General features: G+C 38.6%; 1 protein-coding gene across 2 annotated transcripts; it reads left to right on the top strand.

Moving 5' to 3' along the window:
• Positions 1 to 844: 844 nt before the first annotated feature.
• rnh1 (ribonuclease H1) lies at positions 845 to 26525 on the top strand. 2 transcript variants are annotated; one of them, XM_071662590.1, is made up of 6 exons: positions 845 to 1011; positions 5091 to 5299; positions 13204 to 13426; positions 18982 to 19073; positions 20464 to 20636; positions 26015 to 26525. In XM_071662590.1, exons 1-6 carry the CDS (start codon positions 887 to 889, stop codon positions 26120 to 26122), a joined length of 930 nt encoding a protein of 309 aa, XP_071518691.1. In that variant the 5' UTR covers positions 845 to 886; the 3' UTR covers positions 26123 to 26525. The 2 variants fall into 2 exon arrangements, with proteins under 2 accessions (XP_071518691.1, XP_071518690.1); XM_071662589.1 differs by having other exon boundaries at positions 13027 to 13426.
• The last annotated feature ends 356 nt before the right edge of the window (positions 26526 to 26881 follow it).

The raw sequence follows: 26881 nt of genomic DNA, 5'->3' as shown, positions 1-26881 counted from the left end.
ATACATGACAAACTTCTCCCTTAATATAACTTTTTATGGGGGGTGGGGAGACATTTCTGTGGTCACTTGTCATCATATTTAAACTCGTAAACCTTGTTAACTTTAATAAAGGTGTAAGAACTAATCTTGCCAGACGAAATGATGGTCAAGAAACACGGCAGATTTGATAGAATATATAGCAGCATGTACCTAAGGGTGACCGCACTATGCGTTGTGTTAAAAAAAAAAAAAAGATATATGAGAAAAAGGCGTATGCTTTTGTCCTACATACTGCTAGTTTAATACACTACATCGATCTGTGGCGTACTTGTTCTTTTTTTACTAGTATTCCGTTGACATCTGCTTGTGTCCTACTTACTACTAATCATGTAGCTCACTCCATCAATCTGTGGCTTAACTTGATCTTATATTTCAATGATAATTAAAGAAATAAGGGTGCGGGGATGACGTCATCGTCATTTTGTAGTTTTTTTTGTAGATGACGTCACAGACAACTTTCTCATTGTCCGAATGTTGTAAGCGGAATATTCAGCAGTACATATTGGCCAACATTTCCAAATAGAATGCTTTCATCGTAATAAAAGTTGATATTTCATATGTATGTCTGTAAGTAAGCCTCTTCTGAATTAAAAAACGGTTACGCTTTCCGAGGAATACTTTTCGGATTTCTTTTCTATGACTAAAATCCAGTCATTAACATTAAGAGCAAGCCATCCAATATATATTAGATATTATTGATCATATATATGAAGTAAGATCCATATAATATCTTCAGAATTATATCCATATTAAGGAATTTGAAAGAGAACCGAGGTCATAGCAACAGTTTCGAACAAAGTAAACACAAGGGGGCGGCCGGGCTTGACATCATCGCTTCACACATGTGATGAGTCGCCTTTTCTCTCTTGCCTCGCTCGGTCGGACTCTCACATCCGCTCAGAAGTCAGTAATCCACAGAATGCCTTTCTATGCTGTTGCTAGGGGACATTCCCCAGGGATATACGAATCATGGTAAGCATACATGTTATTGGTATAATTAAGATATTAGCCAGAACCTTGTGTGAAATGTGATTCGTATGTAGGTTAAGGCTCGTAGGCTGCTGAAAGCTTTAATTTCAGTGTCAAGTTTCCATCATATATGAAAAAGAGGATGCGCAAGTTCTAGATGATAGAGTTTGACGGGAAATAGTTCTGACAGTTTCCTTACGCTATGTAGAGTTGTTATAGAAGGTGAGTGTTTACCTGTAGGACCTACTCCCACGTGTGTCACCCCCAACAAAGTGGAGGGAAAGTGTGGGGTTAAAAGCACTATACTAAGTGTTCAGTATTTATGGAATTGACTGGTACCATTTTTTTGTGGAAATCAAACAACGAGAATAGGAGGGATGCCTGTGGCGTTCCTAAGTAATTTGAGAACGTCCTTACGCGGAGAGCGATTTAATCTCGAATGATTTTACTGCAGAAAGCCGAAGACATCTCTGGAAGTTTTATTTTTATTTTACTGAGCTTGACATGATTTGTCAGTCGTTGAACAAACTGATTACATTCATTGTCAGGATGATTAATTATCAGGTTTATAGATAGTAGAATAACAGGAAATTAGTACCAATGGATTAAGTACAGTGTGTAGAATTGAAATGAATTGTAGAATACCATCAGTTATAAGTTTTCATAAAGGGGGTAGGACTTTGAAGTAGAAGGAAATTGTAGGGTAAAAACCCAATAAATCAGCAATTAAAAATATATGCTCTGTGTTTGAATAGTAAATAGTTAAACAGGAGGCACTCAGTAGCATCCTGATCATTCTCTTTTATCCATTCATTTAGTGCAAGGGTGTTAGAACTGACCAAAAGCATCTACTTGGCGCTTGTTTGGATTGTGTAGAGCTTTGTTCCATTCATATATTGATCACAAATTCATCCAGTCCCAAGCAGGTAATATCACATTCTTCACATAGTTCACCCATACTGAGAAGCCAGAAAAGACACCAAAAACTGTCTTTACTCATAGACATATATATTCTGGTTTTATTTTGAAAAATGATCATTATCAGTCAATGAAATGACAAATTTTCCATTTTTTCCCTCATAGTAAGTTTAATAACCCTAAAGTAAGATTGGATCATGTGTTACATAGTACATAACACTTTCATTACTCCATTTATACTAGTGAACAAAAGAGCAAATCGTGAAAGAATCTGATTGTCAAAAAACATTCAAATTCAGACTGTACATTGCAGCCCCTTCAGAGCATGTTACCATATCTATGTGAGTTGTTTCCCTTCTTGCACCTTATTCATATGTCATCAAATGCCATTAACAATAATATGGGTACGTAATTCACAAATGATAGGGAAATATATGTATGCCTTTAACATAGAAATACTTTATGATATCAAGGACTTCTTCACAGTCTTTAAACATTAAAAGTGCGTATTTTATGATTTCCACAGTTTATAGTATTATATGTTTAATTATTTAACCCTACATTATCCCTGCTTCTCACGACCCTAAAACTGACAAGTTTATTGATATCGAGAGAGAGTTTTTAAGGGTAGTAGGGCAAAATCTCTCTTTTATCATTCTTTACAGTAGCAATAAAGATTCCATAATCATTCTTTACAGTAGCAATAAAGATTCCATAAGAGTAAAATTTGTAATATACTACCTCCGCATCACCTCTGTTATATACCACCTCTGCATCATCTTTTGTCTTGTCATAGCAGAAAAAAAATATTTTCATACTTAAGATCAGTTCAGCACTACATATCAATTGATCTGTCTTCTCTATTATGAATATTACTTGTGTATCTTAAAGAGGAGAATCATGTTCTAGTGGGTAGTTTTTGGTGAAAGTAGTACCATGTGTATATATGTATATGTCTATGTATGTACATGTGTATATGTTATGCATATATGCTTGTATGGGCATCTATATATAACAAGTAGTGGTGATAAGGAGATGGAGTGAGTATTTTGAAGGTTTGTTGAATGTGTTTGATGATAGAGTGGCAGATATAGGGTGTTTTGGTCAAGGTGGTGTGCAAAGTGAGAGGCTTAGGGAGAATGATTTGGTAAACAGAAGAGATAGTAAAAGCTTCGCGGAAGATGCAAACCGGCAAGGCAGCAGGTTTGGATGGTATTGCAGTGGAATTTATTAAAAAAGGGGTGACTGTATTGTTGACTGGTTGGTAAGGTTATTTAATGTATGTATGACTCATGGTGAGGTGCCTGAGGATTGGCGGAATGCTTGCAGAGTGCCATTGTACAAACGCAAAGGGGATAAAGGTGAGTGCTCAAATTACAGAAGTTTGAGTTTGTTGGGTATTCCTGGTAAATTATATGGAAGGGTGTTGATTGAGAGGGTGAAGGCATGTACAGAGCATCAAATTGGGGAAGAGCAGTGTGGTTTTAGAAGTGGTAGAGGATGTGCGGATCAAGTGTTTGCTTTGAAGAATGTATGTGAGAAATACTTAGAAAAGCAAATGGATTTATATGTAGCATTTATGGATGTGGAGAAGGCATATGATAGAGTTGATAGAGATGCTCTGTAGAAGGTATTAAGAATATATGGTGTGGGAGGCAAGTTGTTAGAAGCAGTGAAAAGTTTTTATCGAGGATGTAAGGCATGTGTACATGTAGGAAGAGAGGAAATTGATTGGTTCTCAGTGAGTGTTGGTTTGTGGCAGGGGTGCGTGATGTCTCCATGGTTGTTTAATTTGTTTATGGATTGGGTTGTTAGGGAGGTGAATGTAAGAGTTTTGGAAAGAGGGGTAAATATGCAGTCTGTTGTGGATGAGAGAGCTTGGGAAGTGAGTCAGTTGTTGTTCGCTGATGATACAGCGCTGGTGGCTGATTCATGTGAGAAACTGCAGAAGCTGGTGACTGAGTTTGGTAAAGTGTGTGAAAGAAGAAAGTTAAGAGTAAATGTGAATAAGAGCAGGTTATTAGGTACAGTAGGGTTGAGGGTCAAGTCAATTGGGAGGTAAGTTTGAATGGAGAAAAACTAGAGGAAGTAGAGTGTTTTAGATATCTGGGAGTGGATCTGGCAGCAGATGGAACCATGGAAGCAGAAGTGAATCATAGGGTGGGGGAGGGGGCGAAAATCCTGGGAGCCTTGAAGAATGTGTGGAGGTCGAGAACACTATCTCCGAAAGCAAAAATGCTATGTTTGAAGGAATAGTGGTTCCAACAATGTTGTATGGCTGCGAGGCATGGGCTATGGATAGAGTTGTGCACAGGAGGGTGGATGTGCTGGAAATGAGATGTTTGAGGACAATGTGTGGCGTGAGGTGGTTTGATCGAGTAAGTAATGTAAGGGTAAGAGAAATGTGTGGAAATATAAAGAATGTGGTTGAGAGAGCAGAAGAGGGTGTTTTGAAATGGTTTGGGCACATGGAGAGAATGAGTGAGGAAAGATTGACCAAGAGGATTTATGTGTCGGAGGTGGAGGGAACGAGGAGAAGTGGGAGACCAAATTGGAGGTGGAAAGATGGAGTGAAAAAGATTTTGAGTGATCGGGGCCTGAACATGCAGGAGGGGGAAAGGCAGGCAAGGAATAGAGTGAATTGGATCGATGTGGTATACTGGGGTTGACGTGCTGTCAATGGATTGAATCAGGGCATGTGAAGCGTCTGGGGTAGACCATGGAAAGTTTTGTGGGGCCTGGATGTGGAAAGGGAGCTGTGGTTTCGGGCATTATCGCATAACAGCTAGAGACTGAGTGTGAACGATTGGGGCCTTTGTTGTCTTTTCCTAGCGCTACCTCACACACATGAGGGGGGAGGGGGATGTCATTCCATGTGAGGCGAGGTGGCGATGGGAATGAATAAAGGCAGACAGTGTGAATTGTGTGCATGGGCATATATATATGTGTCTGTGTGTGTATATATATGTGTACATTGAGATGTATGGGTATGTATGTTTGCGTGTGTGGATGTGTATGTATATACATGTGTATGAGGGTGGGTTTGGTCATTTCTTTCGTCTGTTTCTTGTCCATGAAATAAGTGTTTTATAGTTTTTGGTTTCAATTTATATCATCTATTTTTTAAGACTTGATACTCATACTTCACATCATATTACTTACAGGACAGAATGTCAAAAACAGATTGTGGGTTTTCATTGTCCTCGCTATAAGAAATTTTCTTCCATGTCTGAAGCCAAAGAATTTGTTCAAGAAAATTCTTCCTCCAATCCAGTTGTAGATCGTCGAACAGAGGCAGAAAAATCGGGTGAAACTGGGGAGAATAATGGTGCTAAAGATGGTGCTTCAGAAGAAAGCACAGCTAAAGCTAGCCGTAAGTATTGATATGCAGTATGGCTGTAAGTTTTTAGGAATCTTGTGTTTGTAAGCCTCAAAGATTGTTACTATGTAGCATATCTTGTTTGATTGCCCTGTGTAAGTTGCTGCAGAATGTTTTTGTAAGATCTTGTGCCAAATGGAATTTGGCTTTATTTCCTTTGAGAATTAGGCTTTAGAAGAACTAACCAAGTGTGTGATTGTTGCAGGTTGTTTTAAAAAGACAAACTTTCATAAATCAAGAACTGTGAATATCCATAATCCAATGCATTCAGGATTATCACCAGCTTCAGTGTGTTTCCAGGGATGGACACTGTTTACCATATGTTACAGAAGTATATGCAATTTTTGTTTCCACTGCTTTTTTCAGTTACATGAGATTCTTCGTGTTTGATGACTCAAGAGTATACAAGTGATAGTACTGAGTGTAGTGTTGTAGAGAGTATGAAGGAGTTCAAACAGCAACTGAGCACTGGATCCCTTCCAGGCTGTTTGTGATAGTGTAATAAGATAATAGAAACTCACAGATTACTGTGGTAAGTTGGGAAATACACACATTATTCAAGTAGGCACAAATAATGTAAGTTGTGGACTTGAAGTGAAATATTTATGAAGTCTGTTCTTAAACATATCATCCTCTCTAACAGGCAAATCATCCCATATATTAACAATTCTATTAAGGAAAAAGTACTTCGCCTCATTTGAGGTAAAGCATTTGTCCATGTGCTTGTATCCATCACTGCGAGTGAAATCAGATGAATCAAGTCATAAGTAACTTGATAGATGAATATTATTAAAGCTTTTAATGATTTTGAATATTTCCAATTGATAACCAAAGTTAACCTTATCTTTTTTAAGGTAAATAGATTCTGGTTATTTAATGTGCTTTTGTAGGATTTGCTTCTCAGCTCCGGAATCATCTTGGTAGCTCGATGCTGAACTCTGTCTATGCTTTCAATGGCCTTTATTTTTTTAAGGTGGGGTGACCATAATTGAACACAACATTCAAGATGGGGACAAACCAGTGAATTGTAAAGAGTAATGATAATTTCCCTGGACTTAAATTCAAGGGCCCTACCTATGAATCCAAGAATTTGTTTGCTCCTTTCACTACTTCTGTGCACCACTTACTTGGTTTTTGCTCATCAGAGAATATTACACCCAAGTCTTTTTCCTCATATATCTTTGGTAGTTTAGCATAATTCATACTTTAGCTTGCCTTTTCGCTTTTGTTTCTGATATGTAAAGCTTTGTACTTATCAGTGTTAAGATTTATTTGCCATGTATGAGCCCAATCCATTAGTTTGTCTGCGTTGTCAATTTAAAGCTGTTCAAGTCCATTTGTAGATTTATTTCTTACCCTTGTATCATCAGCAAATTTTGATGCAGCCCATGATCAGTATCATTTAGGGAGTTCCAATTGGAACAGACATCAGAGATATAGATAGATATGAGAAAAAGAACCAGTCCCAGGAATGATCCATGTCACACTCCACTTGTTACATCTAACCATTAAGGCTTGACCATTAATCACAACAATTTTCTGTCCACTGAATTACAACCTCATCAGTACCATGTCACCTAGTTTTCACTCGTTGATTGTATCATAAAAGAAATTAAGTAGATTTGTTGGACATGACCAGTTACGTCAAAAACCATGCTGAAAATCGTTTATTAAGTGGTGATCCTCTAAATGGTTTACAGTTCTCTTTTGACTGATGGTTTCCATAAGTTTTCCATCTTCAGACATTAAACTATTTGGATAATAATTTCTTGGCAGTGACTTACCTTTTTTGAATATCGCTGTTACATTGACAAACTTCCAGACATCTGGAACTTTTCCTGTAGCAGGTGACTCATTGAAAAGGGCAGTCAAGGGCTTAACTATCTCATTTTTTCCTTCTTTCATTATCCTTGGTTAAAACTTATCAGGGCCAGCCATTTATTTATTTTCATTCTGTTTTGGTATGTCTTCAGTATTTATGTCAGTTTGTTGAAGAATGTTCTCTCATCAGTGAAGCTGGATTTCTGGCCTTGGTTATTTCTTCAGTTGAAAATACAGATGCAAAAGAGTCATTAAAGATTTTTGCCATGGTTTTGCTGTCTTGAACCAAGTCACCATTTTCCATAATTAATGGACCAGTTGACTGGGTTATGATGCTTCTAACATAACTGGAAAACTCCTTTGTGTTTCTTTTGCTATTTTCAGAAATGTACGCTTCACGTAAGCATTTACTTTATCATATAACTTTCTTAGTTTGTCTATGTAAATTTATCTAACTTACCATGTCACTATTCCACCACCTTGGCACGTGTATGTTCCCTCTACTGCTTTGAGGGTTTTACTGAAGCTTTTCCAAACTATGCCCATGTCATTTTTATTGACCATATCATCCCAGGTTTTCCTGGCAAGAGCAATGGAGAGATCATTAAAATTTGCATATTTGAAATCGGGTACTCTTTTGTGACTGTCAGATTGAGTAACACTTTTTGCAGTGCTGTAAGTGACCTCAAAGCTAATTTGTCATTGATTGCTTCTACCACACTTTTAACTTGCTAATTTGTCATTGATTGCTTCTACCACACTTTTAACTTAAACATTTATTAACAAGAGCTTCATTCATAGTTAGAACTATCTGATGTATTCTTGTCGCAAGTAGGCTTCTCAGCTAATTGGAGTAGTAGACTATCAGGCAAATTTAGGTGAAATCCACACCCAATGCTAAAGGGATTCTTCCCATTTAGATGCTATTATGTTAAAATGTCATACAGTGATTAAATCCTGTACACTACAAATTTTTCCTAATGAATCATAAAATCTTTCATCTGCCTTTGGTGTTTGTAAACTAGTCCTACAGAAATTTTCTTCTGAAAGTTCACGTCCAACTTCCACAGAAATGAAGTCGGCATTCTCAACGGCTACAAAATGTTTTGCCATGAAATGTTTTAACAAAATGAAAGAAACCACTTACTTTATTTTCTCTATCCTTATAAAACAGTGTACAATGGAACTGAGTATTCAGCAAGGAAATCTCTTGATATCTAACCAAACTTTAAAAATTGGCAATCAGATCATAATTTCCTACCAACATATATATTTATATTTTATATTTATTGTGCTTGATTGCTGTTTCCTGTATCAGCGAGGTAGCTCCAGGAAACAGATGAACAGCCCATCACTCATATTCACGTGTATAAACATAAATGCCCATACATGCACATATACATATATATACATATTAACATATACACATATACATACCTATACATAAACTTACACAGACATATACATGGTTGTTTAATTTGTTTATGTATGGGGTGGTTAGGGAGGTAAATGCAAGAGTTTTGGAGAGAGGGGCTAGTATGCAGTCTGTTGGGGATGAGAGGGCCTGGGAAGCGAGTCATTTGGTGTTTGCCAATGGTACAGCTCTAGTAGCTCATTCAGGTGAGAAACTGCAGAAGTTGGTTACTGAGTTTGGAAAAGTATGTGAAAGGAGAAAGTTGAGAGTAGATGTAAATAAGACCAAGGTTAGTTGGTTTCATTAGAGCTGAGGGACAGGTTAATTGGGATGTGAGTTTGAATAGATAAGGGTTGGAAGAAGTGAAGTGTTTTAGATATTTGGTAGTGGACTTAGCAGCAAATGGAACCATGGAAGCAAAAGTGAGTTTCGGGGTAGGGGAGGGTGCAAAGGTTCTCGGAGCAAAAATGGGTATGTATGAAGGAATAGTAGTTCCATCAATGATATATGGTTGCCAGGCATGGGATATAGATAGGGTTGTACGGAGGAGGGTGGCTGTGTTGGAAATGAAATGTTAGAGGACAGTGTGTGGTGTGAGGTGATTTGATTTAGTAATTAATGAAAGGTAAGAGAGATGTGTGGAAATAAAAAGAGTGTGGTTGAGAGAGCAGAAGAGGGTGTGTTGAAATGGTTTGGACATTTAGAGAGGATGGGTGAGGAAAGATTGACAAAGAGGATATATGTGTCAAGAGATGGAGGGAACAAAGAAAAGCAGGAGACTGAATTGGAAGTGGAAAGATGGAGTGAAAAACATTTTGAGCGATCGGGGCCTGAACATGCAGGAGGGTGAGAGGTGTGCAAGGAATAGACTGAATTGGAACGATGTTGTATAATGGGGTCGATGTGCTGTCAGTTGGCTGAACCAGGGCATGTGAAACATCTGGAATGAACCATGGAAAGGCCTTTGGTGCCTGGATGTGGATAAGCAGCTGTAGTTTCAGTGCATTACACATGGCAGCTAGAGACTGGGTGAACGAACATGGCCTTTTTTTTGTCTGTTTTCATGGCACCACCTCGCTGAAGAAGGAGGTAGTGATGCTGTTTTTCTGTGGGGTAGGGTAGGGTAGCTCCAGAAAACAGGAATGAATGAAGGCAAGCAAGTATGAATATGTATGTGTATGTATATGTGCGTGTATGGGCATTTATGCACTTATATGTGTATATAAGTGGATGGGCCATTCTTCATCTGTTTCCTGGCGCTACCTTGCTAACACGGGAAACAGTGGTTAAGAATGATAGATAAAGAAACATGTGAAAGTTTGTAGAGGTGTTAGGAAAAGGATAAACAATATGTATGGAAAGAGGGTGTTGAAAATGAGTAAACTTGGAAAAGAGACTTGTGTGATAAGAGGAGAGACTGGGTGAAGAATTGCAGGAGGTAAGAGTAAATGAAATTAGAAGAGTGGATGAATGATGGAAGGTATTTCAGGAAGCAATGCTCACAGGTATGAAAGAAGTGAGCGGCTTGTGAAAGGTGGAAAGTGGGCTTGTAATAAGGGTAATGAGTGGTGAGATGAGGAGGCTAAGTTTTTCATGAAAAAGAGGTGTATGACTGTTACATGCAGGGAAGGAGTGCAGAGGATTGGGAGATGTATAAGAGGAAGCATTAAGAGGTCAAGAGTAAAGTGAAAGGGCATAAAAAGGGGACAAATGAGAGTTAGGATGACCATATATCAGCAAGCCTTAGGGAGAATAACAAAATGTTTTGGAAGGAGGTGAAGAGTATGAGAAAAGAACAAATGGGAGCATCAATGAAGGAACCAGAAGGGGAAGTGAGACTGTCAAGGAAGAGGTGAAAAGGAGATGGATTGAGTGTGTTGAAGGATTGTTGGATGTGTCACATCATAGGGTGGCAGATGTTAGGTGTTTAAGATGTGGAGGTATGTGAAGCAAGAGTCTAAATCCATAGTTACAGTTATCAATAGTAATCTGTGTATGCTGGAGAATTATTATTGGCTGACTGGCCTATACATAACTCTCATACTAATTTTTTGTTTGCACTAAAAGCTTCATTAATATCTGTGGTGCTAAATGTCCATTTAAGCATATGTGTGTATGGTTCCCAGCATGATATTTCTGATTAATGTAACTTTTTTTTGCACATTATTAATTTCCTTCCAAAACCTCTTATTATCCTTGGTGTTTACTGATACTTGCTCACCCCATCTATCATTTGCACACTTTTTCAACCCCTGCACCTCCTGCCATTTCTCGCATACATCCCTGAATCATTTTGTATTCCTCTCCTGTAAATACTGCCCATACCCCTCTCTTTTGTATTTTACTAGCAACTTTATTTCTTTATCCCACCACTTGCTACCTTTCTGATCTGCCCACCTCCTTCTTTTCGCATGTCATATACATATCCCTTACATGACAGCACTGCTTCTTTAAATACCTCCCATTCCTTGCCCGCTCTCCTTGTTGCATTTACTCTTATCCCTTACCATTTTACACACAATCACTCTTGGTATTTCTTCACACAAGTCTTTTCCTAGCTCACTTAGTCTCACCCCTCTCTTTTCACGGATTTTTTTCCACTATGCTGAAAACCTTTACAAATCCTCACCTTCTCCACAAGATAGTGATTAAGCATCCCATCAACTGCCCCTCTTAGCACACTTACATTATAATTCTCCCTTTTTCACACTTATGAATTAAGAAGTAATCCAGTAATGCTTGCTGACCATTTTTGCTACTCACATCTGTATACTTGTGTATGTCACTCTTTTTAAACCAGGTATTCCCAATCACCTGTCATTTTTCAGCACATAACTCCATAAACTGTTCCCCATATCCATTTATAATACTGAATACCCCATGCCTTCCAGTATACCTTGAATGCCTTATTACTCATCTTTGCATTCGAGACTTCCAATACTTATTCCCGGTCTTTTGCATCAAAACTGTTGACAATTTCACTGCTACTTCCAAAACATGCCTCTCATGATCTTTCGTCTCATGACCAGGTGTATAAGCACTAATAATCACCCATCTCTTGCCACCCACTTTCATTTTTACCTACACCAGTCAAGAGTTCACTTTTTCACTTTCACACTCCCACAACTTGTGCTTCAGGAGTTGTGCCACAACTTCCTTAGCTCGTGTCCTCTCACCAACCTTTGACATAGCTCCTAAGACACATCCAAACCATTCTTCCTCTTTACCCTTGAGCTTTGTTTTACTCAGAGCTTGAACATCCAGGTTTCTTTTCTCAAACATACTACCTAGCTCTGCTTTCTTCTCATCTTGGTTGCATCCAATATATATGTATATATATATATATATATATATATATATATATTATACATTACAGCTAGAGACTGAGTGTGAATGAATGTGGTCTTTATTGTCTTTTCCTAGTGCTACCTCGCACACATGCGGGGGAGGGGGTTGTTATTTCATGTGTGGCGGAGTGGCGACGGGAATGAATAAGGGCAGACAGTATGAATTATGTACATGTGTATATATGTATATGTCTGTGTTTGTATATATATGTATACATTGAGATGTATAGGTATGCATATGTGCGTGTGTGGACATGTATGTATATACATGTATATGTGGGTGGGTTGGGCCATTCTTTCGTCTGTTTCCTTGCACTACCTCGCTAACGCGGGAGACAGCGACAAAGTATAATAAAAATGAATATATATATATATATATATATATATATATATAATAGTTAGCCACTCGCGCGTTAGCAAGGTAGCGCAAGGAAACAGATGAAAGAATGGACCAACCCACCCACATACACATGTATGTACATAAATTCCCACACACGCACATATACATACCTATACATTTTGACGCATACATACATATACATACACAGACATATACATATATACACGTGTACATATTCATACTTGCTGCCATCATCCATTCCCATCACCACCCAGCCACACATGAAATAGCACCCCCACACATGCACGAGGTAATGTTAGGAAAAGACAACAAAGGCCACATTCGTTCACACTCAGTCTCTAGCTGTCATGTGTAATGCACTGAAGCCACAGCTCCCTTTCCACAGCTTTGAGCTGCAAGAGTCTTTAGAAAGGTTCTTTATAACACCAGGGCTCTTCCATAGCAATCAGTCCAAGGGAAATTATAGATAGGTAAATGAAATAGATATATTCTAGCGTGTCTGGACTCTACCTGTTCGATGCTGCACTACAAGTATACGCTGGCCTTGCCTGTTGGCAAGATCACATTGTAGGTACTCTTTCTCTTTTACAACCTGTTCTTAAGAAAAAAAACCTGACATGGTGCTCTGTGCTTACTCTTTGCTCTAATGTCTCACCATATGGAACTCCCTTGCATGCTAACAGAATATTTCCAGCTTGTAACATGTGGGACTGGGAATTGAATTCTATTATCTGCTTCATCCCTAACAAATTCACGCATGTTCAAATTTTTTTCACAGGGAGTATTGAAAATGGAAGGTTAGATCCAACCCTCCAGGATATGAAGAGAGAAATGAAGAAATTGCAGAAAGAATTGGCTGAACTAAGGTCAAAGTTTGACGATTATGTGGCAAAAACCTATGGTGATGTTAACAGCACATCGCAGAAACAAAGCTCACATAAATCTTCCTCCACAGCTGAGAAGAGAAAGCGAGAAAATAGTGACTCAAATGAAGCAGCAGATGGAGAATCAGATACAAAGAAGCTGAACACTGGTGACTCCGATGGAGATGACAAGACAAAGTTCTCCACAGATAGTGACGGATTCCTCATTGTCTATACTGATGGGGCTTGTGAATTTAATGGGAGGCATGGTGCAAGGGCTGGTGTTGGCGTTTACTTTGGACCAGACCATCCTCTGTGAGTATGCGGTTTACATTTTGTATGCTTTTTCTTTTGAGGGGCTTTAGATGCTGGTGGCTATAATTAAGATCTTACTCAGCATTGGCTAATGAAGATATGATTGTGTAAGGGTGCTGATTCATTGTGTGTGTAAGGATGCTGATTCATTGTGTTATCGTCTATTGTTTTAATGTGTTCAGATTGAAAATGAAATGTTTTTATGACTGGAATTCTTGATTTTCTATGTGACTTCTTCTCATAGGTTTATAGCAATGTTTGCTTTTTAGCATTTGATAAGTAAATTTTATGTCAGGCTGAAAAATGCTGTATCTGCTTACCTATTATCTTTAACCTAATTATCATATACATGGTGTAGTTCAGTTGCATACAACCTCTCAATTTGGTCACTGTGCTATGTTCTTTGGGACAAAGTAAACAAAACACTTCTTTCACAAAAAATTTTAACTTGATATATGAAGTGAGATTATCATCTCAGTATATGCCAGAATGCTTCCAGTCTACATAAATGAAAGTAAATACCTAAGCATCTTCATCTGAAACTTCATTCACCCCAAACAATTTAGTCATTGCATCATGTGCCTTAATTTTCTGTCATATATCCTATGTGACAGTGGCCTCTGATGAGCATAAGGTCAAGGATATTGTTGTTGGAATGAAGGCTGATAACTTCAAAGACTGTATCTTTTAGTTTATTGTTCAATCACTTTTTTTTTTTTTTTTTTTTTTTTTTTTTTTGACTGTCAAGTGAGAAGCTGCAGAAGATGTTTCTGAGTTTGGGAGAGCATGTGAAAGGAGAAGGTTGAGATTAAATGAAAATATAAGCAAGGTTGTTATGTTTAGCAGTGCAGGGAGACAGATTAGTTGGGTGTGAATTTGAATGGAGAAAACTTGTAGGAAATGATGGGTGCCAGGTACTTGGTTGTAGATATGGCAACAAATGGAACCGTGGAAGCTGAAGTGTGCTACTGCATAGGTGTATCTATATATCTGATGCCCATTCTCTCCAGGAACTCCTATCAAGGGGTGGCCATGACAGAAGAGTTGCCAGTTATCCCAGTCCTTTCATGCCTCCCTACACCATTCCATGTACTCTTCCTTCATTTCTTTCCCTCCAGTATTCCTCCACCCTATTTGCCCATGTCAAATGTGGTGTTCCTCCTATACCAAGCCATTTGATTTTACTGTCATACACCCTCCTTGTAAATTCCTAGTCTTGCATTCTTTCCACATGCCCAGACCACCTCAAATTATAATGTTTCACCCATTCCACCACTCCACGACTCATTCCCTTTGCTTTCCCTGCCATACCACATCTTTTATGAACCCCTTCATTTCTTTCTTCATTCCATCTAGTCACACCACATACTCTTCTCAAATAACTCATTTCCACAGCCTGGCATCGGCCTCTGAACTCTTTCCATGTCCAATGTTTTGGCTGCATAGGTCAGGGTTGGGAGGACTATTCTGTCCTGTAATCCTCTCTTTGCTTCCTTACTTACACTTCTACCCTTAGGGACCCAATGACTCATCTACCATGGACTGCTCTCTCTCTCTCTTATCTCTCTTTCCATGTCACCAAAAAGTCCTGGATCATCGTGAGGAATGTTTGGAAAGAGAGGTCACTGTCTTTAGGAGCAGAGATGGTTTGTTTGATGGTACAGTTGTCCTGTCAGCACTGTATGGTTGTAAGGCAAGGTCCTTGAGCAAATATGTAAAAATAAAGAGGATGTATGTGTTGAAAATCAAATGTTTGAGGACAGCCTGTTTTGGAGGAAGATTCATTGAATAAGGAAAGATAGGGTAAGAGAGAAAGGTTTATTAGTAAGAGAAGTATATATATAAGAAAACTGAAGAGGATGTGCTGAAATACTTTTTGATATGGAGGGGATGACTAACATGGTATACACATTGGAAGTGGAGGGAAAAAGTTGAAGGGGGGAAACCAAGGAAGAAGTAGAAGGATGGAATGAAATATGCTTTGAGGCTTAAAGACTGAACATACATCAAGAGAGTGTGAGACATGCAAGAGATAGAGCAGATTGGATTGATGTATTAAACATGTTGTCACTTGGCTGAACCAAGGCATATGAAGTTATCAGGAGAAATCAGAGAAAGCTGTTAGTGGCCGTGTTGCAGATAGGAGGCTTTGATTTCAGTTCATTACACATGACAGCAAGAGTGTATATGTGAGTGAATGAGGCATTTTCTTCATCTGTTCCTGGTGCTACGTTGGTATTGCTGGGAACAGCAAACAAGTATGGAGAAAATGAAGGATATTTTAGTTATTTACAATTGCCCAAGTATGAAGAAAAGTATGCATTATTTATTTATGATTACCCCAGGAACAATTTCTGTGAAAGATCTTTCTGAAGGCTTCTGCAGCCCAAGGCTATCCTGTTCCAATAGCAGGGAAATATAGACACCTTTGGTTGAAAGTTCTTTGATGATGAAACTGAACTGGTGATACAGCCTCACCAAAGGTGACTTTTCATTAGTGATATAACCTCAAGCTGGCAGTCTGATAACACCTACTTTTTATTTGTAATTATCCCAAAATCGGTTTCTGTGAAAAGTCCTGATGTTACCAAGGATCTTTCTAAAGGCTCCTGCAACCCAAGGCTGTGCTACTTTTAGTATCATGGAAATGTAGGCTCCTTTGGAGTGTAGATTCTTTGACGAGTCTGTACTTCCAATTATACAGCCTTGCCAAAGGTGACTTTTCTCTCTCCAAGTGTAAGTAGGAGATAGACAGTACATCTCTCTTTTTAAACAAGGTATTCCCAATCATCAATCTTTTTTCAGCACATAGATCCATGAGCTCTTCACCATTTCCATTCACAACACTGAATACCCTATGTGCACCAATTATACCCTCAACTGCCACATTATTCACCTTCACATTCAAATCACCCATTACAAATACCCAGTCTCTTGGACCAAAATTGCTGACACACTCACTTGCCATTTCCTGCATTTGCAAGATAGTGGCAGGAACTTGCATCAATTCTCTGGCTGTCATGTGTCATGCACCAAAACCACAGCTGCTTATGCACAGCCAGGCCCCACATGCCTTTCCATAGTTTTCCCCAGCCACTTCACATGCCCTGGTTCAGTCCGTTGATAGCACATCAACCCCTGTATACCATATTGTTCCAAGTCAGTCTATCCCGTGTGTGCCTTTCACTTTCCTGCATATTCAGGACCTGATCACTCAAAATTTTTTTTACTCCATCCTTCCATATCCAATTTGGTGTCCCCTTCTTCTTGTTCCCTTCACTTCTGATGCATATTTCCTCTTTGTTAACCTCTCATCACTCATTCTCTCCATTTGTCCAGACTATTTCATCACCTTCAGCTGTCTCACCCAAATTTATATTACCACCTCTTATTTACCTTACTACATGCTCAATCAAACCACCTCACACCACATATTGTCCTCATACATTTCATTTCCACCACATCCACCAACCTCTGCTCATCCTCATCTATAGCCCAGGCCTTACAAACATATAACATTGTTGGAACTACTATACCTTCAAACATACCCATTTTCACCCTCCCAGTTAAGTACCTCCCATTCCGGACATTCTTCAATGCTCCCTTCACCCACCCTATGACTCTTCTGCATCCATGGTTCCATTTGCTGCTATGTCCACTCCCAGATATCTAAAACACTTCACTTCCTCCAACTTCTCTCCATTTAAACCCATGCCCCCATCTAACTTGTCCTTGTGGAACTTAATGAACTTTCTTTTATTCACATTTACTCTCAACTTCCTCACACTCCTCCAGATTCGGTAACGAACTTTTGCAGTTTCTTGCTCAAATGTGCCATCAGCACATAACAACTGACTCACTTCTCAGACCCCTCCATCCCCTACAAACTGCCTACTTCCCCTCTCTGTTCATACTAATACACCCTTCTTACACCCTTGATAAAACCCTCTTGCTTTATTTAGCAACTTTCCTCCCACACCATATATTTTTAATACCTCCTACAAGGTCATCTCTGTCAACCCTGTTATATACTTTCTACTGATTCTAGATGCCTCATACAAATCCTTCTGTTTCCCTATGTATTCCTGACATATGTATGTTTGAAATGACAAACTGTAATTGCCAAAACTCTGGCATAAATAAGTTGAAGTGCAAACTGTGATTGCCAAAATAACAAAGGAATGTGAAAGGGTATATCAAATCAAATGTTGAAATTGTCTGCTCCTCTCTCTCTCTCTCTCCTTTTTTTTTTTTTTTTTTTTTTTTTTTTTTTTTTTTTTTTTTTGATGGGACAACCCTTAAAAAAGGTGGACAATGTTACCTAATGTTTGTATGGTAGAAGCCGGGCAATGTTACTTAATGTTGGGCAATTTTGCGTCGTAATTGTTGGGTGAAATTGGGTGATGTGGCATATCTTATGTGTACTATCATGCTCTCTGTTTGGACATGTCTGTAGACAGCTACCCACGTTCGCCCAGCCGTGGTCATTGTAAGTATTAGCTGAGACAATGGGAGGAGGGGAGGAAGGTGCCTAGCACTCCCCTTCTCCCACAGCCAGCTGTGATGCAGTATCATGCAAGTAACTACTCTTACCTGCTTCTTTCCCTATGTGTTGAAGCTTTGGAACTCTCTACCTACTCATGTTTTTCCCAATAACTATGACCTGGCGCAATTCAAAAGACAGGTCTTTCACTTCCTCCAAAATTCGTAAATACTTTCCCTTGTCTTTTCTTTTTCCATTTCATAATTCTTTCTATATTTCAATTAAGGTCTGACTTTGATGTGGACATTTGTCCATGACTAGAGCTTTGAAAAAAAAGGTATACCAGCAATTTTGATGTTAGGGATCAAGTAACAGTGATGGGTGAGGTGAATGCAGGAGTGGGGAAAATGATAGCTCAGGGTACATTTAGGAGGTATGTACCAGACTCCTTTGTCCTAGTGTGTGATTTTACTGTTGTTATTTACTTCCTCAGGTGTGCTAAAAGTGGAAACCATATGAAAGCTGTCATTTTGTGGCTGTCATAGGCAGTTTACATTCATTGTTTCATGATTAGTTTTTCCTTCCTTTTCACATGTAATGCAGTTGACATATATGCAGAGATTTTTTTGAATTTCTGATAAAAGTTAAAGGGAAAATTTTTGTATTCCTTCTTAGGTAAAGAGAGATCCATTTGGGAAGCTTTGGAACATTCTGAGGGTTTTATTCTTGTCTATTTATCTATATTTCTGATGTCTATTCCCACTGGGAATTCTCATTAGGGGGTGACCATGGTAAAAGAACCTCCATTTATCCCTGTCCTTATATGCTTTCCTTGCATTATTGTATCTCATCACATAACAGTAGAAAATGCCCCAACACCTTAAGTAATCTTTTCCACATGTACTTATTTAAGAATTGTTTCCAAATTTCATTTCTTTGCACTTAGCTTCCATTGCTTTTTATAGGCATGCTCCTCCCTGAATGCACCACCTAGAAAAAAGAAATCTTTAAAACCATCTCATCTTTTGGTTGTATATGAGTTATAAGTTTTTCTAATAAAATTGTATTTCAGCAATGTATCTGAGCCAGTGAAGGGAAGGGCAACCAACAACACAGCGGAAATTCAAGCAGCCACTTATGCATTGGAGTTAGCACAGGCTTCAGGTTAGTTTTTGTGGAGTACATTTATTACATACTTACACTGATTATTTTAGTGGCTGAATCTAATGAATAGTTAAGATTTTGTAAATACCTCATAGCTGTTGTGTGATGACTATTCATATTAAGAGAAGAAGAATGTATTTAAATGGAACAGTGTAGGAGTGACTGATAGATATTAAAGATTGTTTGATTGTCATTTAAATCAGTCTTTCATCAACAGTCAAGCCTCAGAGACTATCTAACCTAAACCATTTCATATGCCCTGGTTGAGCACATTTAACCCCCCCACCACCACCACCACCACCATTCAAAACTGTCACCAGCCTCTGTTTGGAGTTTCTGTCATATGCAAACAGCTGCTGGTGTACTTCCCATGCCTCCTACCTTCAGCTTACCGTAGACCACTCCAAGGTCCAAGATCCATGCATTTAACTCCCTTGCTACACTGTCCACAAGCAGATTGAATGACCACTGCAACATCACACTTCTTTGAAGAAGTTAATCTATTTATTGATGATCCTATGATTTTTGATAAATCATGAAAAGTAACAAGAGTATTGACAGCATAAGTTGATTAGGGTTATTTATTTTTTATACTAAGTCACTGTGTCCCGCATTAGCGAGGTAGCACAGGGAAACAGACAAAGGAATGGCCCAACCCACCCACATACACATGTATATACATAAACACCCTAACATGCACGGATATATATCTAAACATTTCAACATATGGATACATGCACAGACATTACATATATACACATGTACATATTCATACCTGATGCCTTCATCCATTCCTGTCGCCACCCCGGGACACATGAAATAGCACACATGCACAGACACACACACCCATGAGGTAGTGCGAGGAAAAGACAAAAAGACCACATTCATTCATGCTTAGTCTCTAGCTGTCATATGTAATGCACTGAAACCACAGCTCCCTTTGCACATCCAGGCCTCACAAAACTTTCCATGGTGTACCCCAGATGCTTCACATGCCTTGGTTCAATCCATTGACAGCTCGTTGACCCAGGTATACCACATCATTCCAGTTCACTCTATTCCTTGCATCCCTTTCATTCTCCAGTATGTTCAGGCCCTAATCGCTCAAAATCTTTTTCACTCCATCTTTCCACCTCCAATTTGGTCTCCCACTTCTCCTCGTTTCCTCTTCCTCTGACACGTGTATCCTCTTTGTCAATCTTTCCTCATTCATTCTCTCCATGTAACCAAACCATTTCAACACACACTCTTCTGCTCTTTCAACCACGGTCTTTTTATTACCACACATCTCTCTTACCCTTTCATGATAATTATCTCGAAGTCATGTGCACAAAATAATACAGATTGAAGGAAATATAAAGTGTCACTAATGTATGATTTACACCAACAGGATTTAAGAAAGTGGCAGTGCATACAGACTCTCAGTTCATGATCAACTGCATGACCTCTTGGTTGAAAAACTGGAAAAAGAAAAATTGGTGTAAGAGTGATGGAGAGCCAGTGAAAAATAAAGAAGACCTTATCACCTTGGATGCAGCCAGTGAAGGGTTAGCAGTTAAATGGGTAAGTGCTAATCCAAAACTGAACATGACATTGAATGAATTACAGTGTTAGTCCCTGGTATTATTTTAGCATAGGTAAAAGAGTATTTGATAACTTTGAATGTTACATGCAGGTGATGCACTGTGGTAGCTTTTTGTCACTTATGGGCAATAGTAAAGCATTGCATTAGTACAATATCACATATGTCCAACACCAGTTGATGTATTGTGGTAGCCTAATGTTATATGCAATATCCTCGTAATGGATCGTGGTAATTCAGAAATATGCGCAGTACATTTGGTATATTTTCATTGCTTTGTATTTTTCACACAAAATTTCTTGATTTTGAAATGTGGTACGCTGTAGTTATAGTTATCTGGATCCCATTCATCTAAGTCACTGGATGGAACAAACAAAATTGTCTAGATGCATCTCATTATAATGACAGGTTACATGGAATTTTCCATGGTTGTTTCTTCTGTTCCAACAAAACAGAGCAGAACATTATGGACTTTGGTGCTATTTTTGATTCTGGGCCCCTTAATAACCCCTCCCCCAACCCTAATATTCTCTTCTTGTAATATTTTGATTACTTGTCCTTGTTTATACAGTCTAACAGCTCTTTGAATTATGCCTCATTTTTTCCAGTAAACTCATGGCTGGTTAAATCCATGTATGCATAAGTTCTTTTATATTAAGTTTAAGTATTATTATTCCTTTCTTATTTTTTCAATACACCTATTGGAAAGGAGTGAAAATGATTGAGAGATGTATATGAGAAAGCAGCATGAGGTCAAGAGTAAGGTGCAGGGGTTGAAAAAGAGGGTAAGTAAGAGTTGGTGCAAGAGGATCATTAAACTTTGGGGAGAATAAAAATGTTTTGAATGCGGATGAATAATGTGTGAAATACAAGACGAATGAGAGCATCAGTAAAGGAAGTAAAAGGGGAAGTGACAATAGGTAGTGATGAAAAGCGGAGGAGATGGAGTGGGTACTTTGAAGGATTGCTAATGTGTTTGATGATTGAATGGCAGATGTACGGTGTTTTGACTTGGGTGGTATGTGAAGTGAGAGAGTCATTTTGAGTGGTTTGGTGAAGAGAGTCATTGAGAGTGGTTTGGTGAAGAGAGTCGTTAAGAGTGATTTGGTGAAGAGAGGTGGTGAAAGCCTTGTGGAAGATGAAATGCTGCAAGACAACAGGAGTGGTTGGTATTGCAGTTGAATTTATTAAAGAAGGGGGTGACTGTGTTGTTGATTGGTTGGTAAGGATATTCATTATATGTATGGGTCATGATTAAGTGCCTGAGGATTGGCAGAATGCTTATATAGTGCCATTGTTTAAAGGCAAAGGGGATAAAGGTGAGTGTTCCAATTACAGAGGAATGCACTCTGTTGGAGATGAGAGGGCCTTCTAAATGAGTCATTTGTTATTTGCAGATGGTACAGCACTGGTGCTTGTTGGAGATGAGAGGGCCTTCTGAATGAGTCATTTGTTATTTGCAGATGGTACAGCACTGGTGGCTAATTCGAGTGAGAAATTGCAGAAGTTGGTGACTGAGTTTGGAAGTGTGTGTGAAAGGAAGAAGTTGAGAGCAAATATGAATAAAAGCAATGTTTAGCAGGGTTAAGGGACTGGTTAGTTAGGGTTTGAGATTGAATGGAGAAAAGTTGGAGGAACTGAAGTGTATTAGATACCTGGAAAGGACATGGCAGCAAATGGAACTATGGAATTGGAAGTAAGTCATGGGTGAGTGAGAGGAGGAAGGTTCTGGTAGTGCTAAGAATGTGTGGAAAGAGAGAATGTTATCTGGCACAGCAAAACTGTATTTTTGCAGGTATAGTAGCCCCAACAACATTATATGGATGCAAGGCATAGGCTATAGATAACACTGTAGGAGGGTGGCTGTGTTGCAAATGAAGTGTTTGAGGATAGTATATGGTGAAATGAAAGGGTAGGAGAGAGATGTGGTTGAGGGAGCTGGAGAGGGTGTGCTGAAATAGTTCCTGGTGTTACCTCACAAATATGGGAAATGGCAATCAAGTATGAGATAAAAGGGAAAAAAAATTATGCTTTATTACCCATTTCCCACATTAGTGAGGTAATGCCAGAAAGTATATGAAGAAAGACACATCCACTGACATACACCAAACTGGAGGTGGAAAGATGGAGTGAAAAAGATTTTGAGTGATCGGGGCCTGAACATGCAGGAGGGTGAAAGGCGTGCAAGGAATAGAGTGAATTGGATCGATGTGGTATACCAGGGTCAACATGCTGTCAGTGGATTGAACCAGGGCATGTGAAGCGTCTGGGGTAAACCATGGAAAGTTCTGTGGGGCCTGGATGTGGAAAGGGAGCTGTGGTTTCAGTGCATTATTACATGACAGCTAGAGACTGAGTGTGAATGAATGTGGCCTTTGTTGTCTTTCCTAGCGCTACCTCGCACACATGAGGGGGTAGGGGGTTGTTATTCCATGTGTGGCGAGGTGGTGATGGGAATGAATAAAGGCAGACAGTATGAATTATGTACATGTGTATATATGTATATGTCTGTGTATGTATATATATTTATACATTGAGATGTATAGGTATATATATTTGCGTGTGTGGACATGTATGTATATACATGTGTATGTGGGTGGGTTGGGACATTCTTTCGTCTGTTTCCTTGCGCTACCTCGCTAACGCGGGAGACAGCGACAAAGCAAAATAATAATAATTTTTTTTTCTTTTTTTTTTTTTCCTTTGTCGCTGTCTCCCGCGTTTGCGAGGTAGCGCAAGGAAACAGACGAAAGAAAAGGCCCAACCCACCCCCATACACATGTATATACACACGTCCACACACGCAAATATACATACCTACACAGCTTTCCATGGTTTACCCAAGACGCTTCACATGCCCTGATTCAACCCACTGACAGCACGTCAACCCCGGTATACCACATCGATCCAATTCACTCTATTCCTTGCCCTCCTTTCACCCTCGTGCATGTTCAGGCCCCGATCACACAAAATCTTTTTCACTCCATCTTTCCACCTCCAATTTGGTCTCCCACTTCTCCTCGTTCCCTCCACCTCCGACACATATATCCTCTTGGTCAATCTTTCCTCAGTCATTCTCTCCATGTGCCCAAACCATTTCAAAACACCCTCTTCTGCTTTCTCAACCACACTCTTTTTATTTCCACACATCTCTCTTACCCTTACGTTACTTACTCGATCAAACCACCTCACACCACACATTGTCCTCAAACATCTCATTTTCAGCACATCCATCCTCCTGCGCACAACTCTATCCATAGCCCACGCCTCGCAACCATACAACATTGTTGGAACCACTATTCCTTCAAACATACCCATTTTTGCTTTCCGAGATAATGTTCTCGACTTCCACACATTCTTCAAGGCTCCCAGAATTTTCGCCCCCTCCCCCACCCTATGATCCACTTCCGTTTCCATGGTTCCATCCGCTGCCAGATCCACTCCCAGATATCTAAAACACTTTACTTCCTCCAGTTTTTCTCCACTCAAACTTACCTCCCAATTGAATTGACCCTCAACCCTACTGTACCTAATAACCTTGCTCTTATTCACATTTACTCTTAACTTTCTTCTTTCACACACTTTACCAAACTCAGTCACCAGCTTCTGCAGTTTCTCACATGAATCAGCCAAGCTGATTTATTTTGCTTTGTTGCTGTCTCCCGCATTAGCTAGGCAGCGCAAGGAAACAGACGAAAGAATGGCCCTACATACCTATACATCTCAATGTATACATATATATACACACACAGACATATACATATATACACATGTACATAATTCATACTGTCTGCCTTTATTCATTCCCATCGCCACCCCGCCACCCATGAAATAACAACCCCCTCCCCCTCATGTGCACGAGGTAGCGCACATGTACATATTCATACTTTCTCACCTTCATCCATTCCCGACACCACCCTGCCTGACAGGAAACGGCACAAATGCATCATGGAAAAGAAAAAAAGATAAAATATACATTCTCTTCTTTCCCACCACACTCATAATGTGAATATGAGTACACTGACTAAGAAAAAATTATTCAAAATATATATATAGAGAGAGCCTATAATAAACCAGTTAGAGCAAATTAAAGTGTCTGAGTTAAGTGCCTACCATGAGCCATGTATTCTGTTTGTGATATATCGTCCATCAATACCCCTTACTCCACATCTTTGTTAGTAAAGTAGATGATGAAAATTGTTATGCTGGTTTGGCTTTTGTGTTTTGTTATTTGCATTTGTTTATTGCATTACACCACTTGTAAATAATATAATAACTTCATTGTTACAGCTCTATTATGTTCAGGTCATTGCTACCAACGTAGCTTAAATGTTTTTGATATTAATATGTGTTGCTTTTGGTATGATAATTTTTTTGACTGTACTTTATTGGTTTTACACTGTCACAATTTCTGTTTTCCAAACTAGCATTTTCTGATTTTTTGTTCACACATGAGGCCTGTACTTTCAATGTTTCTTCTAAATCCATTGTTAAAACTGATTTTTGAGTCTTGAGAATTCAGAATAGCAGAAGTCATAGGCACTACAAGAATCTGAAACTTTTTATCATCATACAGTATATTCATGATGATGATTCTATTGGTAAATAGAGCTGTTCAGCATTTGAATCAACATGATGTCTTACCTACACCTTCTCACTCTACTTTAATTTTGTAACACACCCCTTATGGATGGATGTAGAGCAAATAATCTCATCCAATAGCAACTCCAACAAGGAAGACAAGAAACAGCATCCTACTGCACTAGATTAGAGAAATCAGAATCTAGTGTCATGCATTGCCAAATCTGAGGATGATGAAAAAAGAGCCATGTTTATGTGACAAATACACTGAATGAGTTAATGATTTATTGTAACAAAGATACATTTTATCCTTATGTTAAAAAGGAAATATGTGAATAAGTTCAGTGAAAAATTCACCGATCAGATGAAGTTTGATCTTGATGTTGAATAAGGAAATTATTTGCTGTAACAAAGATACATTTCTACTCAACATGTTAGAAAGGAAGTACATAAAAAAGTTCAATAAAAAGCCCATCAGTCAGTTGAAGTCTGATCCTGATTTTCCTTTTTAGAATTCCTTTTAGTTTGCAGTACAAAATGTATTCCAAATAAAGCATTTTTAGATCAGTGTAGTAAGTTCAAAAAACCTAAAACAGTGTTTTGCAAACTGAAAAAATTCAGACTGGCGAGGGGAGCTTGGCCAAGAAGAAACCTCTCTAGCCCAAAAACATTACTTAACCCAAATAGCTAAGCTTGAATTACTTTTTAGTAGAGAAGTTTTACGTGTTTACATATTGACAGGTAGATAGATTTTTTTTATTTTTCATTTTTCTTTCAGGTTCATGTGAAGGGACATGCAGGTCATGAAGGTAATGAATTAGCTGACAAACTGGCAAGGCAAGGTGCCAAAAACTACAAAGCTGAGGCCGAACCTTCTGATCCATAAGCCTTGCAAGAAGAGGTTTTAAGGATGTATTGTTAATAAGGATTTAGGGAAAATGGAATAATTTGGATTGATACTTAGCCATTACTCTCTCTAGTGTCATGTTTCTTACCATGTGTCTTCTTTCTGATTGGCTTACTCAAAATAGATACATATCTTTGTGGAAGCAATTTTTTTTACTAAAGTATAAGGAATCTCAAGTTTTTCAACATTCAAAAAAGTATTTTCACACAAAACAAGTTGTGTGTGCTTGAAATTCATTCTTTCTTTCATTCCTACATGTAAAGATAGTAAAAGACTGTGAAGACAAACTTATATTGTTTTTTTCTGTATAGAACATTGTACTACTGTTACTTATTGTAGATTCTAACATTGCTGACTTTCATTAATACTTTTGTATAGAAAATGTCTCATTAACCTATGAAATGGTGGCAAAGTTAGACTTGATGTGACCTAATATGAAGCCCTAATCAAACTGCTCATGGAGTATTGCTTCATAACTGAGTTTTGTAATGTAATTGTTAGTATTATTATTCAGATTATTACTTTATGGGATGTCTGCTATTATGAAGCAGCACCCTATGCAGGAAAGAAGGCAAGAGTTTCCTCAAAGAGATTGTACTCCTTTCCATCCACTGACAATACTTTTCTCACTTGTGGCTTCTTGCTTGCAGGGTAACCACTTACATAATAACAATAATATACAGAAACATATTAGTTGGTGTTACTGGATTCAACCTGTTTATCATTACAGAGTAAGGG

The sequence above is a fragment of the Panulirus ornatus genome, chromosome 6 (assembly GCF_036320965.1).
Source record: "Panulirus ornatus isolate Po-2019 chromosome 6, ASM3632096v1, whole genome shotgun sequence".
Classification (NCBI taxonomy): Eukaryota; Metazoa; Arthropoda; class Malacostraca; order Decapoda; family Palinuridae; genus Panulirus; species Panulirus ornatus.
The sequence above is the reverse complement of the archived record's forward strand: the minus strand, read 5'-3'. Positions and strand labels throughout refer to the sequence as shown.